Below are 18,663 nucleotides of genomic sequence, written 5' to 3' on the forward strand. Positions count from 1 at the left end.
TATGTTTTGTGTGAGGCTTTTTACTCTGGTCTTTCTGTATAGGGGAATGTGCTTTCAGCTGAACTGTTTCACTTGCAGTTTCTTAATCTTAGCAATTAAAATTGGAACGTAATCTTTAAATATATGTTTATTTCCTCATTGCACTTGGGGAAAAAAATCCACTTTTGTTTGCTTTTTTTGGCATTCTTCTCCAACACACACTTTCAATGTCTTGGTGTTATTTTTGCTGTCATTATAGTAGCTTCAGTTCACTGTAGTGCACCCAAACATTACTGCTTAAGAGCAAGTCCAACCACAGTATTTGTGTAGTTACTTGCAGTACTGTTTCATGCAAGATTTCTGCAAGGGATAGTTGTTGCTGTAACTAAGGATGTGAACTGAGATGCAGAGGTACTGGCGAATGTGACCTGACCAACACAGCAGTGGATCTGCAGAATGGCAAATCTCATTCTCTGATTCAGCTGGCAGAGCTGATGCTGAGATCCAAGCAGCCACATAATGCAAGGAAGACTCCCTCCTTTTAGGCAGAACTTCAGATGAGAAGCTAAGTGCCTCCTGCTTGTGATCAAGAAGTTCTTCAGGCAGTCGCAGGGCTGAAGCCTGTTAAACTAAGGTGCAGTATTTACTGGATCCAACTCTTAGTTTGGGGTTGTAGTCACGACACTGTCTCTTACACCGGGATGTAGAACTGCTCTTAAGCACTGCCCTGTCCATTGGGTTTGTCCATGCTGCCCCTCACAGGTGAACTGATTTTCACTGCTTCTGTAGGACAATAGAGAATGTCCCTGTCTCTGCAGATCTTATCTAGTGACTAAAGCACTGCCACAAAGTGGGAGCATGAAAACCAGTACTTTTTAAAATGGAATTTAGTGGATTGGAGGAGAGAAGGTTGTAAGGACTGGTGTCTGCATCCCTGGTATTGCAGGCTTGATGTTCCTAATTCAGCTTAATGTAATCTGGTGTCTGACTGGATAACCTTGTTACACTGATACAGTGCTGCAAATCCTTAGAGCCTCCCTTTCCTACCTAACCCCCTTCTTATGGAATAGTTGAATCTGGCAGAGAAGTAGAATGTCAATAAAAAGGAAGGGCAACGAGTGCAGGCATTGTAATACTACAAGGATTCCCTGTGATGTGGGATGGCGACAGTAGCCGTGTCTTTGACTTGTTCTGGTAACATCCTCTCCTGGAGAGAGAGTCAGAGTGCAGGATAAGGCTCCAGCAGGGCGGCAGAGCGCACAGACATTAACTGCATGGCTCTGTGTGTGGAGCAGAAGCAGATTTGAAAGCCATGAGGTTAATGACAATGAACTGGGCAGGAATTGGAGGTGCAAAAGAAAAGGTGGGATCCAGGTTCTAGTGCCCAGGAATCACATCAGCTGGGATGTGGGCAGCACTCTTTCTCTGGAGGGCTCGGACACTGTCTTTTTGGGCTGTTTTGGGGAAGGCACTGCTTTGATGTGCTTATGGACAAGTAAAAGACTAGCCACAGAAAGGCCCAACCAGCTGCTGAGGGTGAAAGGTACGGCTAGTATATAAGTGGAAAAGTTAAATACATGCTGCCTCACAGACCTGCGTGCTACAAACTAATGAGGGTGCAGAGCAGAGGAAGAAGGTATTCAGAGTGTGTTGTGTTCATATCATATAGGAGGAAGGGAGATAATACAGAGGGGAAGTTTCCTGATGAGAGGTCAGACAGTGGGTACCCTTTCAAAGGAATAAACTGAAATGCCATCACTTTGACTTTATTTTCCTGCTTTAGGACAGTTAATCCTGCTTTAAATTGCTAGTGTTGGACATGACTTATGATGATCAGGAGTGAGCTTATCTTCCCTTCTTGCTTTTGTCATAGGTCCAACACGAAAAATGCCCCTGACTGCCAGTGCCATGGACTTTTTTCAACTCTTTGTCCCTGACAATGTACTAAAGAATATGGTGGTCCAAACCAACATGTATGCCAAGAAGTACCAGGAGAGGTTCGGTAGTGACGATGCCTGGATTGACGTTACCTTGTCAGAAATGAAGGCCTTCTTAGGCTACATGATATCAACCAGCATCCACCACTGTGAGTCTGTTCTCAGCATCTGGAGCAGTGGCTTCTACAGCAACAAAAGCATTGCACTTATCATGACACAATCGAGGTTCGAGAAGATCCTGAAGTACTTCCATATTGTGGCCTTCCGCTCAAGCCACACAACGCATGGCCTCTACAAAATCCAGCCTTTTCTGGACTCTCTGCAGAATGGCTTTGACTCCGCTTTTAGACCTTCACAAGCCCAGGTAAGAGTTAACATGTTGGCAGGGAACATTTAACCAACGTGCTCTAGATTGTCTGGTTGTCAGGCTGTGACTGAAAGTGCAGAGCACAGCTGCCTGAAGAAAGAGCTGGGGCTTCATACTGGAAAGCCATGCTGTGGTGCTTCCACGAAACATGAGAGAAAGCAGCACTGTCATGTGCCAAGTGCTCAACAACGTCTGACTTACAGCTCTGCAAGGCAGGTTCCCAGCATGTTTCAATAGTAGTGACGCTCTCCAAGGTGTGGCTGTTTGCTTTGGTGGTCTAAACAAGCCTGGAGGCTTCTCGGTGAGGTGGGCACCACTAGGTTTTGCTATCCTGAGGATGGGAGGTTGCAGGCTGCTCCTAAGAGGGAGAATGGAAAGGACAGAGCTGGTACGGCTGAGCTGGAGGGAGAACCTGTAGCTGCTCCAGCTACAGGCTGAGGGTTAGATGCAGGAGCTGAGTTTGCTGGGAATGACTGGCTATGACCCTAGCAGCAGGTGCTTGTCATATGGTCCAGCAGCACAGCTGCCTCCCCTCGACTGGGCAAAGGGAAAATGAGCAGGGGGGAAGGTGCCTTTGCCCACTGTAGTTGTCAGCTGCCCCATCAGCACGGCCTGTGCCTTGTGCCTCTCCTGGGTTTTAGTGATAGATGGTGCTCCTATGGAAAAACTTATCGATGTGTGGATTTGCTACCAAAGTGCCAGTGAACTGGAAATACTTCTAGACTATCAGGAAAAAGAGTAAACAGGACTCCAATGAATTTTTATTTCTGGATACAATTAGGGGTACAACGGAATGCTATTCTGTAGGGACACTGCTCTGTGGACTGGTCAGACAATGTAAGGAACAAAATATAGAAACTTATGTAGCTGGTGATTGTCTGACTACAGCTGTACTGTTTTTTGTTTTGTTTTGTTTTGTTTTGTTTTGTTTTGTTTTTTTAAGTGCAAATAAACATTTTCTTAATATTCATCATACACTTTGTTCCACTAGAAATTATCTCCTTTTGGAGTTGATGCTACTAGTCATGTTCAGAAGACTGGAAAGCAAAAGGAATAAGCATGAAATAAATATGTTACTGCTTGAAATAACTTCTCAAACAATTCTCTGTTTTCAGAATGTAAAGATTTCACTTAGACATTTGGAAAAGGTGTTGTGTCCATCATCCTCTTTTTCTTCCTGTTTCCCCTCTGAAGCACCACATTTTTGCCCACTGCACAAAATTAATGAAGACATAGATGCATTGCATCCATTGAAGTGTACCTAAAATAAATGGGGAACAAGTACAGGGTTTTTTTTTCTATTTTACAGATGATAAAAATCATACCTTGATAATTCAGATGGAGCTGTCTGAAAAGCTGTAATGGAAGAGAAGGGAGGTGTGCTTCCATCAGGACAAAACAGGCAGTGAGAGACATGGTATTGTTGGGACTAAGCTCTCATTAAGATATGAAATCTAATCCTTATGGCCACTGACTTCAATGGGTGGAAGATAAAGGCTTCAGAAATGTGATCACAGTGTCTAATGTAAATGCTTATAATGGTGTGCTGTGGGACATGCTGTGAGTGCAAATCCATTAAAGGATAAAATTTGATTTGAGTGTCTATCCCTTCTCCCTTCCCCTCTCCTGAGCAGGGAGGAACTGAACTGACAAAATCATAGCATTCTATTTGCAGTGGCAAAACGTCTCAATTGCCACAAGCAAAATGTATGCTTGTGCTGAGCTTGGTAAGGAGACACTACTTTTAAAAAGAAACGTGGTGGGGGGGAAGATGTAGCAACATCCCAATTCTCTTCCTTCCCTCTCCACTTCTCTCTTCCCCTGTCTGTGTTTACATTGGTGATTTCTATACAGCATGTTTCAGTGGTATTTAGTGGAACAAAAAGGACTAAAACACAGTTTCAAAAATAACTCTGTGAGAAAGGAAAAAAAAACTTTTGAATCTGTTGTTAAAAATACTCTAGTGTGACGCTGGTAGCCTACTGGAGGATGTTCCAGGTCTCCTCCTGACAGAAGCCTTGTGCCTAACATCCTCCTGGGTGCCTTCAGGCAGGGTTGCACACTACCTTTCTCCAGAGATGTGGACCCCATCTGCTCAAAAACAGCAGGAAAGACACCTCCCTGGAAACTCTCTTGAGTGCAGATTAGCAGACTGCAGTAAACCTCAGCATGTCTGGTCCAGGAGAAATAATAGAAATAATTAAAAATAACAAGCCAGTTACATGGAAGCAAAGGGAAAAGGCAAGGGGAAAGACCCATTCAGGTGGGCTTTCGGATGTGCTGCCTCTGAAAGCATTTTGGGAAGAGGGCCCCAAATTCCTGTAAACAGTGATACCTGGAATCCCAAGTTCAAAGCGGATTTGTTGCTTAGGGTACACCTGTATCTTAAATATGAGACTTGTGGTGTCTGGGTGGCTTGTGCTTGAGCCATGATCTATGCCCAAAGCTTTGGGCTAACATCTTGTAAGTGGCATCAAGCAGAGGAATGGCTTGGGCTCCTTGCTGTTGAAGGCATCAAGGTTCTTTGGACTTGTAGGTAGATTTGTTACTGACTTTCTTCCTCTGGCAGTGTTGGCTCAGAGCACACAGGTTAGGCAGATGCCTGTTTAACTCACCCCTACAGACTGATGAGACACTGCATCCAGCAGGCAGTGCAGCAGCTGCCTCCACAGTTATTTCTTCTGATTTGAGCTTTTCTTTTTGGAGAGCTAGAAGAGATTCTTCTAGGTTTTTTTTTTTTTCATGTGTAACACCCCCCACCCCACCCCCATGTGCATGCAAAAATGACACCACAGTTTCTGTGAAAGGAAACAGAGGGAGAGGACTGTGCCAATATACCAAAACAAAGAAAACAATCTAGTGAATTATAATTGTTTTGCTAAATATACTGAACAAACAACAGGAAATAATTAGTCTCCAGCTTACTAAAGTATTGAAAGCCCAGAACATTATAATTATGTATCAGCAGTGCTAGCATCAATTTACAGAGTAAAAAAAATCTGTGTTCTGACCTAGATTGGGTAGGGACAGGAATAATCTCTGCATCTTAATCTCTGCATTTTATCCCTCGTCAACATCTTCTGTATAAATAACTGCTGCCTTTACCTGAGCAACAAGAGGTAGAGTTTTGTGACTGCTCCTGGGATCATTGCCATCTCTTTGCTGCTTAGCTTTGTAGCTATGCTGCTGTCTCTAAGTGGAAGCCTGAAGACAGGGAGGATGCCCTGCCTGAGCTCAGGAGGTACACTGCAACAAATTCAAGGATACTCAAATGCCAAGGGTGTAACAATGAATTCCAGAAGCCAGAGGAGCTCAGGAAAATAACGTCACTGCTCAGATATCCTTCTGTTCCTGCTAAGTATTTCTATGCTTGTCAGCGGGACATGACTAGACAGGTTTGGTGTCTCTGGCTGCCCCTGACTGGTGTGAAAGAGGTCTGGATCTGACACAACTCCAGGCAATCTCATCTTCCCTCTCCTTCTGAAGTACCTTCTCTTGGGCATCTTGGAACCAAGCATTTCTGTATCTGCCTAGTGAAATGTCAGCTGGGAACAGTCAGCTTAGGTCCTTACCTCAGGCAGGAGTGAACTGCCTGGCAAAAAGAGAGATGTAACTCCCACCTCTTGTTGAAAGGGTATGGTGCAAAAGTTTGGCCAGTTACTAGGGGGCTTGTTTGCGTTTCGCTCGTGGTGGTGTCATAGGGTACAGCTGAGCAGCTTCAGCATAGGTCCTCCAAAACAACTCACAGCATTAGATAACACCTCCTCTGAAAGCATAGAGGGGCAAAACCAGGCTGATCAACTCGTAGCTCTTGTGTGTCCTCATGCTTACATGTTGATTTGATGTTGGGCATTTCCATGTTATAAGATCTTGTTCAAGTCACAGCTCTATATCTCAGTTTTCCTGTTTTCAGAATGATTCTTTGTGAATGAGGGTGCTGGTCCCAAACCAGGGCTGTTCAGTCTTAGGGGTTCTGTGAGTTTAACGCAAAGGTGTAAGTATTCAGAAGACATTGGCCACGTTTAAGACATGGAGCAAGACAGACAGCGGAGCGATAGGGATATTGGACAGCAATGCAACTTTCTGACGTCCTGTAGCTCTTGCCCAATTGCTTCTCTGGTGAAGCCAGATTTTAGGGAGAGTTTTGACAGCAGAAGATGATGAACCTTTATAGCTATTTTTAAATTACCTAATGGTGATAGAGTGCTGTAAGAATTGTTTGGTTGGGTTTTTTTTCATTTGAAGATGGAACAAATGTGTGGAGGAGCATGAAATCATGGCTCTATCAGAGGTGAGAGCTGACCCTTGAATGATGTTAAAGAGGATCAGTAAAATGTGGATAGGCCAAACAGTACTTTGAAAGTGAAAACAAAGAATCTGTCTGATATTATTGGAGAAGAACTATCAGAGAGAAGTGAAGAAGTGTGATGTGACTAGTGTGATGCATTAGGAGAACAGTTTTCCAGCAGAAATCTATGGGGCAGGACTGCCTTATGCTGAGGCCAGAAGTAAAACTGTTGCAGGATGGCTGTGGGCTTGGATGGAATCTTGATCGGTGGGTGTGTTTTTACTCTGAAATGACTAATATTTTAGAGCTGTTACTCAGAAAGCGTGGAAAATGCAGGCACTGCCTGACTCAGAAGACCTTGCACAGATTCACTGGCCAGTGAGGTCTGCAGCAGGGGAGGGATGTCTGGAGTGACCAAAAAAGGAGATAGTAAGGGGTTATCTTAAGGAGAGGGAGATACTCTCCAATGCAGCATATAAAATCAGAACTGACAGTTAAGATATGCAAGCAGAGATGTCAGATACTAGCACGAGAATTTAGTTTAGACCGGAGGAGCTTTGGAGCACAGAAGCAGTAGCCCAAGCTACTACTACAGAAGCAATGGTTGAATCTGTGCATACAGGTGTGGTTACCCAGGGGACTCAGTCTGCAACTGGGTGGTACCCACCAAAAGCCAGAGGCAAGGCAAGCTGAGGCACCATTTCCAGGAGACAGGCTGAAGAGACAGCCTGTGTTGGGGATGGCCATGGAACTAAGAGAAGTTGAGCTATGTCAAGGACATGTTGGATCATTACCTAAGGACAGTGGAGTCAGAAAATCCAAGTACAAAAGAGTTAGTGGCTCTGGGCTTTGCCAACAAGCCTATTTGGGCTGTGGTGAGAGAAGGTGAAACTATGGGGTGGAAAGAACTTTGGAGATGATCTAAAATGGAGAAGAAAGAAAGGACCTGTCAGGAGACGGTGGCTGGCTGTTCTGTTTTGTGAGTTGGAATAATCTGTGGAGAGACAAGCTCCAAGATGGGACTCCAACACTTGGAGTGCATACGCATATTGACCGTAAACAAAGCGTGAAAGCTTGGCAAGATCTAGCAGAGATCTATGAAAAAAAGGGGAAAAAAAATACCCAGTGGGATAGCTGTGCAAGAGCAAAGCAACTAGATGAGCAGCTTCTTAGACCTTAAAAAAAAATGGGGATTTGAGAGAAGAATATGGGGATGATTTCTATGAAGAAAACCACAAGATATTTTGTATTAAAGGAATTCAGAATAGGAAGAAGGGAAGGCTTGGGGAGTGAGTCAAACACAATGAAGAGGCGGCCAGGAATAGAGGTAGGAGTCAATTAAGCCTGAAAGTAGAATTTTATCTAGGAAGATGAGAAGTAGGAAAGAATATGGCATGGAGTCAATAAGCTCACTTCTGGAAAAGCGGGTGTTGTGGTGACAGCAAGAATGGGGAATGAGCAAATGCTGCTTTGCATGGGGATTTAGCAAAGAGATGGATATGAGACTACAGGAGGAGCAAGGAGACTGAGAATGGAGTAGGGTGAGGAAAGTAATAGGGCTGGCCAGTGGCAACAGGGCTAACTTGTCAGAAGAAAACCATATCAGTGCCACAAGCAACAAATTGCCCCCTTTGAAAATGAGATGGGAATCAGCTGTTCCAGCAGCAGGCACAGCCCATGGATGGGCTTTTGCTTGCAAAGTCCTTTACAGCTTTTTGAAGCAGTGGTTGCATACGGAGTGGTGACAACACTTGTCTCCTTGTGCTCTCTGGAGGAAGCAAGAAGAGCAAGCTCCAGGATTTTCATTTCAGTTTCCTTGCCTGTCCATACTCCCTCTTTGCACAACAGCAAATCTTGCCCTATTCTGTTTCCATTTTCATTCCATCTTGCCAACAGTTCGGCAGGGATTTTGATGGAACATTAGTCTTCTTATGGAGAAATGGGAATGACTTAAACATTCAGGATAAGCGAAGGGAGTGGAAACTCTGGGTCTTATGGGAAAGGTGGGCTGAGCATGGGCAAGGGAGAAGAGGAAGATGAGGTTTTTAAAATTCAGATTTGCTTCCTAAATTTAAGGCTGACTGGCCTTGCTGTCATCTTAGAAGGCAGAAAGAGTATGAAGGGTAAGCAGGATGCAGTAGTGAGGAGAGCTGTGGTGCAGAGGAGGGAGCTGAGCTAATGAGAGAAGGTAAAAAATGCCCTCGGGTGATGCCTTTTCTTACTGCTGCTCTTCATCCTCCAGCAGGGAAGATTCCAGCAGTTAAACCAAACCACTCAGTGGGATCTGGCAGGTAAGAGGGCCTTTCCAGAAGTTGAGGAATTCTTAACAGTGTATCCAACCCCATCTCAAGGGATGTGGTCCTCCCACATGGCGGGAGGAAGAAGTGTGCCTCCCAGCATGGAAGAGGTAGAAAGGCAAAAACAAATGAGGGCACATTTAATATTTGCAAAAAGTTGTTGGAATTCCCTCAGGTGGATGTGTGAAATGCCCCAGGTGGCTTTTGGGAAGAGGAGCGGTGTTTCATGTGGACCTTGAGAGAAGAAGAGGATTTGGCTCCAGTGGGAAAACAGGACAGCTGCAGCTTTAAGAACAAATAGCTTTGTGTGCAGTTTTCTGTGCTCGCATCTGCATTTTGGATTATAATTTGAGCATCTCACAAGAGGGCTTTCGGATGGTCCTGTGAATGTTTTATGAGCTGTTAAGAAGTGGAGCGCGTACAAATGAAAGTGCGGAGCCGCCACTGCGTGGGGAGGGCACGGGTGCCTATTCTGGGCTGACAGAGCAATGATCAACACAACATCTTGTATTCAGGAGGCCAGCAGCTGCTCAGTGCTGGTGCCTCACTGCTCACCCACCACCTCTCTTCCGCGAGCATCGCTCCCAGGTTTAGTGCAGCTTTGCTCTCATTTCTGCCACTGCCTGAGCGTAGATGTGCACAAAAGCAGCACACATGCAGATGTGGGAAGGCTTGGTCTGAGGGTGACAGCCTCTGCATTGTGGATACCAGTAACCGAGCCTGCCTCTTGGGGTGATGGTCACTGGAAAAGAATGGTCTCCTTTAGATCGTAACTCGTCTGACTTATTTTACACATCTTTAAAAGGGTACAAATTATGGCCTGCTGAGATTGCTTTCCCCTCCTGTACTAGGAGGGGAACCTGCAGTAACTTGCTCTGAGTTAGATGTAGATGTCTGAATTTGGTCAGCATTCGCCAGCTGAGACCTTTCAACAGTTTCCAAGCATTTGTACTCTCACAAGTGACCTGGTTGACAACTCCCTGTGCAGTCAGGGATGTGTATGTTATGCACAGCTACCTGTGAGCTGCAAGGAGGTCGTAGGGCTGTTATATAAATGGGTTCTAGCGTGTGAAACCTGATGACTTACTGATGAATTAATGGCGACAAGTGTGACAAAACAGCTATAAGAAACAGGGAACCACTTAGGTCATCTGGATGCAGAATGCAGAAATTACTTCACTTTCACAAATTTCTATTACTTGCTCCAGTCTGCCCTGTCTTTTTCTATTCGTGCCTCTGGTCCTTTGTCTTTCTGACCCCTTTTGCCAAATTTTTCAGCTCCTGAGGCAAGAGAGGCTTCCCTGAAGCTTCTGCCACCAGGAAGAATGTTTTCTGTCTTTTCATCACCTTAAGTGGCAACAGAAAATGTTTTTCTCCCTTAACTTCTCTACCTCTTTGCTGTGTATTTTCCTTTGCTGTAACCAAGGAGTGTACCTTACAATATACTGTAGGGGATGTTTGAGTGGAAGACATTCTGCCAAATAAGATGAAGCTGATGATGAAGCCTAAAGAAGAATGCTGCTAACAATCTCTACCCTGCTCCCCCCGACCCCATCTCCTTTTGGAGGGATGTTGAACTGTAGCTAATAGTGAGAAGTGAGAGCTATGCCTTACAATGCTTGCCAACCATGTGTAGAGCAGCCATCCACAGTGAAGTGTGCTTGGCCAGGCTTTGCTTTTTTTGTTGGATGGAAGCATTGGACAAAAGTGGGTTTGTTCCTTTGGATGAGGTGATGCGCACAAGCACAATGCAAGGATTTTATTTCCTTGGACAAAATTAAAGCAGCTTTTTTTTTCTCAGCAATTGTGTATTGTTTCTTTCCCCTTCATCTTTTCTTGCCAATTGCAGGTACTGCACGAGCCCCTGATTGATGAGGATCCTGTTTTCATTGCCACATGCACAGAGAGGGAGCTGCGCAAGAGGAAAAAGAGGAAATTTAGTCTCTGGGTTCGGCAGTGCTCATCCACTGGTTTCATCTGCCAGGTGGGTTTTACCTCCTCAGATGTCTTGATTCAGTTCCAGAAGGTACTTAAATATATTGCAGGACCAAAGGTAACAGCCGTTTCTCTTCATTGACTTGCTGGGAGCTGCAGTCTGAATGCAGCAGGCCTCTGACCCCTGCAGGTACTAGACTGACGGCTGGTGATGATAAATTCTTGGTGTTCTGTTTGTTGTATGATTTAAATGTGGGTGCCTGTCTCTCATACTGACCATCTGACTGCCAGCCCTAAGCTAATTCAATTGAAATGGAGTTAAAAGGCCTGTCTGTTTGTACATCCTGCATTTATCTAAATGTCTAGGTACTGTGACTTCTGTCATCTTTAACGAGTCAGCTTTTCTCTCTCAGTGTAACGCTGCATGTGTGAGAGCCAGTGGTGTTCTGTAGGCTAAATCAATATGGTATCAAGGTGCCCATTTTATTGTGAGAAACATATTAGCAGGCTTTCCTATTACATCTCTTTTCACACCTCTGCTTCTCTACCAAAGATATAAAAGCTGATGTGACTTCCAGGTGAGATATGAGCTTGAGTAGGAGATGTGATAAAGGGTTTGGTTTTAATGTTGTAAAGGATTGGGAACAACTTTTCAAATTCTGATTCCCCAGCTGGTGATGTATTTTGAGAACTCTTGAAAAAATCTGGCCATTTATTTTGATACCTAGAGGTGAGGAGGTAGATACTTTCTGATACTTCTTTTTCCTGAGAGCTTCTGTGGAAATGTGGTGTCCTGCATGTTCCAGAGCAGCAGTTCAGAGGTGCAGGTAAGATGTGTGTGCTGCCTGCTCAGGTTGAATGCGTGTCAAAACTGCAGGGTCTGTGGATTTGATGTGGTTGAAAATTTGTTCATAGTAAAATTTGATCTGTGAATCACTATGACTGTTTGGGTTGCTATGCAAGAAGCAGCTTGCTGGGAACAAGGGTTGGCATTTTCAGTAACGCTCTTCTCTGTAGGAAAAAAATTAGGATCATACATCTTCCATCCAGGTTTTGAAGCAGTTGTTTTGTCCCATACAAAATAGATTCATTGTGTGAAGCGTCCTTGGAAGTTTCCATTGTCAAGGCTTTTGGAAAGTCATTTGCTACACAGAAACAGTGTCCTTCACCTCCAAGGTGAATTTCACCAGTCCCACACACCATTTGTTACTGAAGGGTAGTGGCTACAGCAAGCACAGAGTTTGCTCATCTCTCTTGCTCTTCTCCCCGCAGCCAACTGCCACCAAACTAATAAGCCTTCAGACATGCCAGAGGTTTCAGATTCTGAGCTATAATTATGTTGCATCTCCCGTCCTGTCCATTGAGAGAGTAAATTAATGGAATGTCAAATCAAACAGAATAGATGCTCAGCACCACCCTAATCCTCCTGCTCCCCTAATGAATTAGATACTCATGCCTCACTTGCATCCGGATGACGTCCAGGATCATCTTAACAGCTGCCTTCTATTTTAATTCCATGACTTGGCTGTAATTATCATCATACTAAAATGATTGGGTGAGTGGGACCTTAGGGAAGGTGCAGAAAAATGTGCAGGAACAACAATATTCATGCTAAAATGGAAAAACCTAGTCTGGGGAGGATGGAGATCTTCAACCATGGTATCATTGAAATGCTACATTCATGCTCATAAATGTGCCACATTTATGAGGGATCTTGCAGAATCCAGTGCACTTATGTGATAGTTGTTTGGTTTATTTACTTATTAAAACAGAGATTGTTGGGTTTTTCCTCCCTGAGTTTAATGTGTGGAGAGAATTCATCTACACCAGAAGATAATCCCATGTTTTCCCCCTTCATGTACATAACTTCCTCTTCATCTCTTGTGAAACTGCTTCCATGAAGGAAAGACTTGTTACCCAACAGTTAAGGACTGGCTGGTCTATCACCTGTCTGCTATCAGAAAAACTTTACAGCACACAGTTGGAAATATGTAGAAATGCTGTAGTACCGCCTGGAAATTCTCTCCTTTGATTCCACATGTATTGTGCATACACAGCTTGTACTGGTATACACAGCTTGAAGTAATTTTATTCAGGATAAAATATGACTATAAACACTTAATAAATCAAGTTAGTTCAGTTTCGAAAGTCTGAGTAATATGTATCTGTGAAAAGGTGAATCAGACCAGGCAGAAGAGGAAAATGAGCTACATACGACTGTCTCTTACAAATGGAAGAAAACTCAAGAGGTCTGTGAAGCTTCTTGACAAACGCAAGATCCTCTAAACCTGAATGATGAGCCTGGCATTTAAAAAATCTCCATCTAAGAACATCCCAGTTTTCCCAGTGATCTGCTTTTCCTACAATGAGAAGAGTTGGTTGGTTTGCTTTCCTAATGTAAAAGTGAAACTAGTGTTTTGAAGCCATGTGCTGAGCTACTCTGTGGATAACTCCTGGCTGGCAGCTCACAGGGCAGTTATGTTAAGAGTTTTAGCTGTTTGACTCCCCAGATTCCTCTGTCTTCTTGTTCTCATGAACAAATCTCTGAATCACTTTGTCTGGTTTGAGTAAATACTTCCATTCGATCGCTCCTCATTTGCTTTTTTAAGCAAATGGTGTTTGGTTAAAAATCCAGCCTAATAAGCCATTAGTGGAACAGAAGTGGCGTAAAACCCAAATATTGGTCATGGATATGAGAAGGTGCATAGACTTATATAGGCATAATATAAATAATGTATCTATATTAGACTATTTTTCTGTCTTACGTAATACAGATAACCTGGCACCACCCTGACAGTTAAGTCTATGTTTTAAGGTGGATACACAATTTCAGATCATATCTCTGCTTTGGAGTTTCTCAAGCAAAGCATCTTGTTGCACTGAATAGCTTAGTGGCTGAGTATCTTTTCACAGTCAGCTGGCCAAGTGGGAGCATGCAGGAAGGACACATCTTTCAAACAAAGTTAATATACATGAACAGAAGCTGGGAACATGAACAAAACTTTTCAGAGGATTAGAAGAGCTCCAGGAGAGCTGACTCTGCAAAGTAGACAGCAAAACTGCCCTGATGCTATTGCCTTTTCACCAGTCCTTGATGCTGGACATGAAGGTTGCAGCAGCTGCTGCTGCAAGAGGAGGGGGCTTGAGCGTTTTTGTTCCTTTCTTTCTAATTCAATGAGAACAGCAAACTCAGCTTACAGGACCTCAGGTGTTGCTCTTTGCTCCATCTTCTCTTTGCCTTCCTCATTACCCTCCAGTATATTTTCCTACATATATGTTGTCACTAAAACATTTTTCAAACCAATATTTGAATATCTTGATTGCATTTTAAATGAACACAGTGTCTTAGAAGTGTTTCTTTGTTTCTGACAGTAGTTGCTGAGTAAGTCATCCTATTTAAATCAAAACGTCAGGAACAGTTGGTTATAAGAGGTGTTGATAAATATAATTGGTAGGACTTTTTTTCATTTTAGATAGCAGTAGAGATCATCAAAAACTGCTGAGAGTTCCCAAACATTTGATCAGGGCTAGTTATTCTGTCCTGGTAGGACACATCTTGCACTCTTTCCCTTTCTTGTGTGGCTCACATAAGGAATGAGGGTGGTCATGAGTAACTAAGTGATGCCTAATCCTTGCATAACTCCTCCTGCACAAGGTTTTCTGGTAATTTTGCAAAAGGAGAAGGAAGCATGGGAAGATGATGGCATGCACTGAACCCCACAGGGGATCAGGCAGGATGAGCTATTCCCATAGTGCCTTGTCCTGAACCACAGGCCCACAGCACAAACATAACCCTAAAGACAGTCTCTGGCCATCAATCAACAAAATGGAAGGCAGTACTACAGAGCATTGCAAAGGGACAGTCAGGCAATATTAATTACTGTGATAGGTGGTAATGGAATTAGCTCATCAACCTAATTATTTGCTTAAAAAAACCCTGATTTCATAGCGGAGAAGAGGTGACTTTATGGATGTGTGTATCCTTTCTTATTCCTTGTGATGAAATTCGTTCTCTGAGACCATTCTGGATGCTTTTCCTTTCCCACACCACCTCCCTTCCCCCAACTCTGGGAGCTTGGTTCACTGGCAGAAAGGTCTTGCAATATTACATTTCGTTTTCACTAATATCCCTGTGAAACATGTCTCTTGGATTTATGAAGTCCTTTAGATCTGTGTGCTGAGACTGAGTTTGAGTTTCCACCTTCCATTGCTTCCCCTGAAGAAGTGATGAGTCAGAACAGATTAAGGAAAAGGACTGTGTCTCTGCAGCTTGACTCTTCCCACTTTCCCAAGCAATCAGCAACTTGCACTGTAGCAATATTTAAAGAGTGTAACCTGGATCAGGGTGGCTCCTTCATGAGAAGTTAAGAAATGGCTCTCTCCCTGAAGAGCAGCAGTCTCAGTGAAGGGAGATGTCTCGAAGTCACTCCTCAAATCAGAGACAGAGCTCTCAATTGCAGCAAAACCCCCCCAAACAATATAAACATCATGGTTTTATATTAAACGCTGTAGTCATTCTTGATTTCAAACAGTCTAAGTAAAATTGGCTTGAATACTGCATAACACTGTTGATTTTACGGAGCAAGAACTTATTTCCAGAATTTAGGGGGGCTGAGATGGCGCCCCAAAGAATTTATAATTTCACAACACACCACTTAAGAGCATGCAGTCACTGGGAAAAGGAGGGGTAAATAAGCCTGGAGTGAAACTTGTTTTCAAGGTCAGTGTTTCAGGAGTGTTAGCCATCTGTGCATTTGTTTAATAAAGCTGCTCAGAAATGGTGGTGGTTCAGCCTAAGTTCTGTTTAGAGATTACTCTGAGCCCTTGGGCTTCTTTAAGCAGTGCCCTAGTAATTTCTCTGTTGCTGGAACAGTTGCATCTGGAATACACAGACGTAGCAGCTGCTTTGAGGAGATTCTCAAGGTCAGGCTTTGGCTGGGAGGGGATCCCAGGAAATCTGATAGTCTTCATTTATTGGTCACTGGTGGCTGGAAAAACCTATCTTCATTCTTCTGCTGGCTCCCACAAGGCTCTTGGCTTTTTAATGCATACAGTTCTGTACTTTCAGCATCTGAGAATCTGAGATCTCAATGAAAAGCCAGTTTTGAGTACTGGCACATACAGCTTGAGTAGTGTGTATACTTGTACTGGCATACACAGCTTGAGTACTGTGTTCAGTTTGGGACATCACAGTATAAGGACATTGAGGTGCTGGAGCAGGTCCAGAGAAGGGCAACAAAGCTGGTGAAGGGTCTGGGGAACAAGTCTTACGGGGAGCAGCAGAGGGAACTGGGATTGTTTAGTCTGGAGAAGAGGAGGATGAGGAGAAACCTTATTGCTCTCTACAACTACCTGAAAGGAGGTTGTAGCGAGGGTGTTGGTCTCTTCTTCCAGGTTACTAGCAATGGGACAAGAGGAAGTGGGCTCTAGCTGTGCCAGGGGAGCTTTAGATTGGACGTTCAGAAGAATTTCTTTACTGACAGAGTGGCGAGGCGCTGGAACAGGCTGCCCAGGGAGGTAGTGGAGTCACCATCCCTGGAGGCATTCAAAAAACGTGTAGATGTGGCACTTGAGGGCATGGTTTAATGGTCATGGTAGTGTTGGGTGATAGTTTGACTTGATGATCTTAGAGGTCTTTTCCAGCCTTAATGATTCAGTGATTAAGTGGATAGGTTGTTTTGCAACTGCGTGGTGGGCCAGCCCCATTAATTTCTGTGGAGTTTACAATCTTGCCATGTTTCTAGATGAATGGAGAAACCAAACACCTAAATGAGGCCTCATGCAAAGATGTCTCCTATAGTTCACATGCAATCCTAGTGTCTATTTTCAGATGAGAATGAATGTTATTTTTTAGTTCCTATCTGCAGTGCTTGAAGTTTTTGATGATAAATTACCTGTGTAGCAGTCTCCTCTCTGCAACTGTTCTCACTCTGTGCAACTCTGCCTGGGGAAGGAGGCTAAACACACCAGAGCCTCCCCCCTCACAGATCCCACCCCTTTGTGCTGGGTACCGTAGGCACAACAAAAAGACAATCCCTGCCCTAGCGAGTTGAGCATCTAAGGGCAAGAGGGAGGCATGGGCCTCACACAGCGAGTCACTTTAGCTCAGGCACCTTTCAGCTGGGCAGCGACTGCACAGGGCACGGGCACAGCACCCGTTTCCTGGCCAGGGCACTGGCACCAACTCACTGAGGCACCAGTGTGCTCCCTATTCCCAGAGAGCCTGCACAGGGCAGGCTGTTGTCAGCCCTGTTTTCCTTGGAAGTGAGCTGGGTCTTCGATATTACTGAATTGTCGTCTGCTGTTTTTATCTTAAGATTTTATACACTTTTTATGTATTTTCATCCTTGAGCTACATGTTATCCCCTCAGCAGTTACAGTGCTTCTGATAGTTTTTACTTCTCTTGCTTTGCATGCCTTACATATCTTCTCACTCACAGCTCAACAGTATTTTTCTTAGAAAAACTGAACCAATGGTGTGGAATTGTGTGGCACCAGAGTGAGGCATCAGTCCTGGAACTGAGCTGGGCTGCCAGTTACACAGAGTGGGCCTGACAAAGCAGCTTGAAGAGGCAGCAGCACTGGTGCACAGATTAGTGATTGCATTGTGGGGGCTGCATCCTTTCTAAGAAAGGTATTGAATAGCAAAAAGAAAGAGCTTTGCAGACATTCATGGTGATTTCCAACCAGGCAGGAGAAAGGGCAGCATGGAAAGAAGCAAATGTGGCCTTGTTTGCCATCAGTGGTTGGATGCTTGGCTTCACAGGGCAAATGGAAGCAGGATTAGGAAGAGCTCCATGGGGAGGGCTAAGCCACAAAGGCCTTTTTCCAGCCCTGCTTTCATTTGTTGCTGCAAAGAAGAGGGAACCAGCAGAACGCTGACGTGGTCAAAGCAAAGGGTTAGGCAAGTGATCTCTGGGTTGGAGCACTGTCTGAAGGTACATTGAAGCGAGGCCAAAGGGAAAAGAAGAATGATTACAGTAATTCAGTAATTGAAAGGAGAGCCAGGCAGTCCTTAGGTATTTGGAAGAAGAAAAAACGGTTTGTCATGGAGGTGCTGCAGGTAGTTAATCTGCCGGATGTAGATGTGGCTGGCCTTACAAAAGCTAAGGAGACCAATAGGAAAGAGCTTTGTAGGGAACCCCAAGAGTTAGCTAGGAACACATTAGGAAAGCTCCATGTCTTTTGCATGCTCTTTTCAAAGTATCCTTTAGAGGAGTAGGAAGAGAATGAAGAGAGGCTCGAAAAAAAGGAAGAATCCTGTCTTGGTAAGAGCCCCTTCAGGGGTGCCAAGAAGCTGAGGAAGAGCTAGACCTAAAAGCCAGTGTTCTGGTTTCTACCAGGATAGACTACTGGCTGTGTTCCCTCCCTCCTTCTTTTGCACCTGCTTGCTGGCAGAGCACAGGAACCTGAAAATTCCTTAAATTTGGATAAGTGGTCCTTAGCAACTACTAGGACTACAGTGTGTTATCGACATTATTCTCACACTAAATCCAAACCCATCACAGTACCAGCTACTAGGAAGAAAAGTAAGTCTATCCCAGGCAAAACCAGGGCAGCTGGCTGAGAGGAGGGCATTAAAGAAGGGGGGAATATGGGCTGCTGAATGTTTGAGGTCAGACTGGAGGGGTGGAGGGTTTCCCAACAGTGATGGTAACAGCAACAGTTAAATATGGGTTTTAGGATGAGAAGGGAAGACAGTGAGGCAGCATCTAAAGAGTGGTGCAAGAAATCGGCAATTGAGTATTTGTCTGTAAAGTCTATAGAAAAAATGAAGTTATTTTTTCAATAGTTATTCAGGATCCAAAATGTCTGACAAATACCATTCTTTGTTCTCTTGATTTTATAACTGTGTCATCT

At 44.1% G+C, this 18,663-nt stretch overlaps 1 protein-coding gene across 1 annotated transcript in view; it reads left to right on the forward strand.

The window, feature by feature from the left end:
* Positions 1 to 454: 454 nt before the first annotated feature.
* Positions 455 to 18,663, forward strand: part of PGBD5 (piggyBac transposable element derived 5) — a 35,650-nt gene continuing 17,441 nt past the window's right edge. The window contains exons 1-3 of the mRNA XM_008940467.1: positions 455 to 464; positions 1,853 to 2,280; positions 10,718 to 10,852. Coding sequence (XP_008938715.1) covers positions 1,867 to 2,280; positions 10,718 to 10,852 — 549 coding nt within the window. The 5' untranslated portion in view covers positions 455 to 464; positions 1,853 to 1,866. The remainder of the gene's footprint in view (positions 465 to 1,852; positions 2,281 to 10,717; positions 10,853 to 18,663) is intronic.

This window comes from Merops nubicus, unplaced genomic scaffold (genome assembly GCF_000691845.1).
Source record: "Merops nubicus isolate BGI_N331 unplaced genomic scaffold, ASM69184v1 scaffold13025, whole genome shotgun sequence".
Classification (NCBI taxonomy): Eukaryota; Metazoa; Chordata; class Aves; order Coraciiformes; family Meropidae; genus Merops; species Merops nubicus.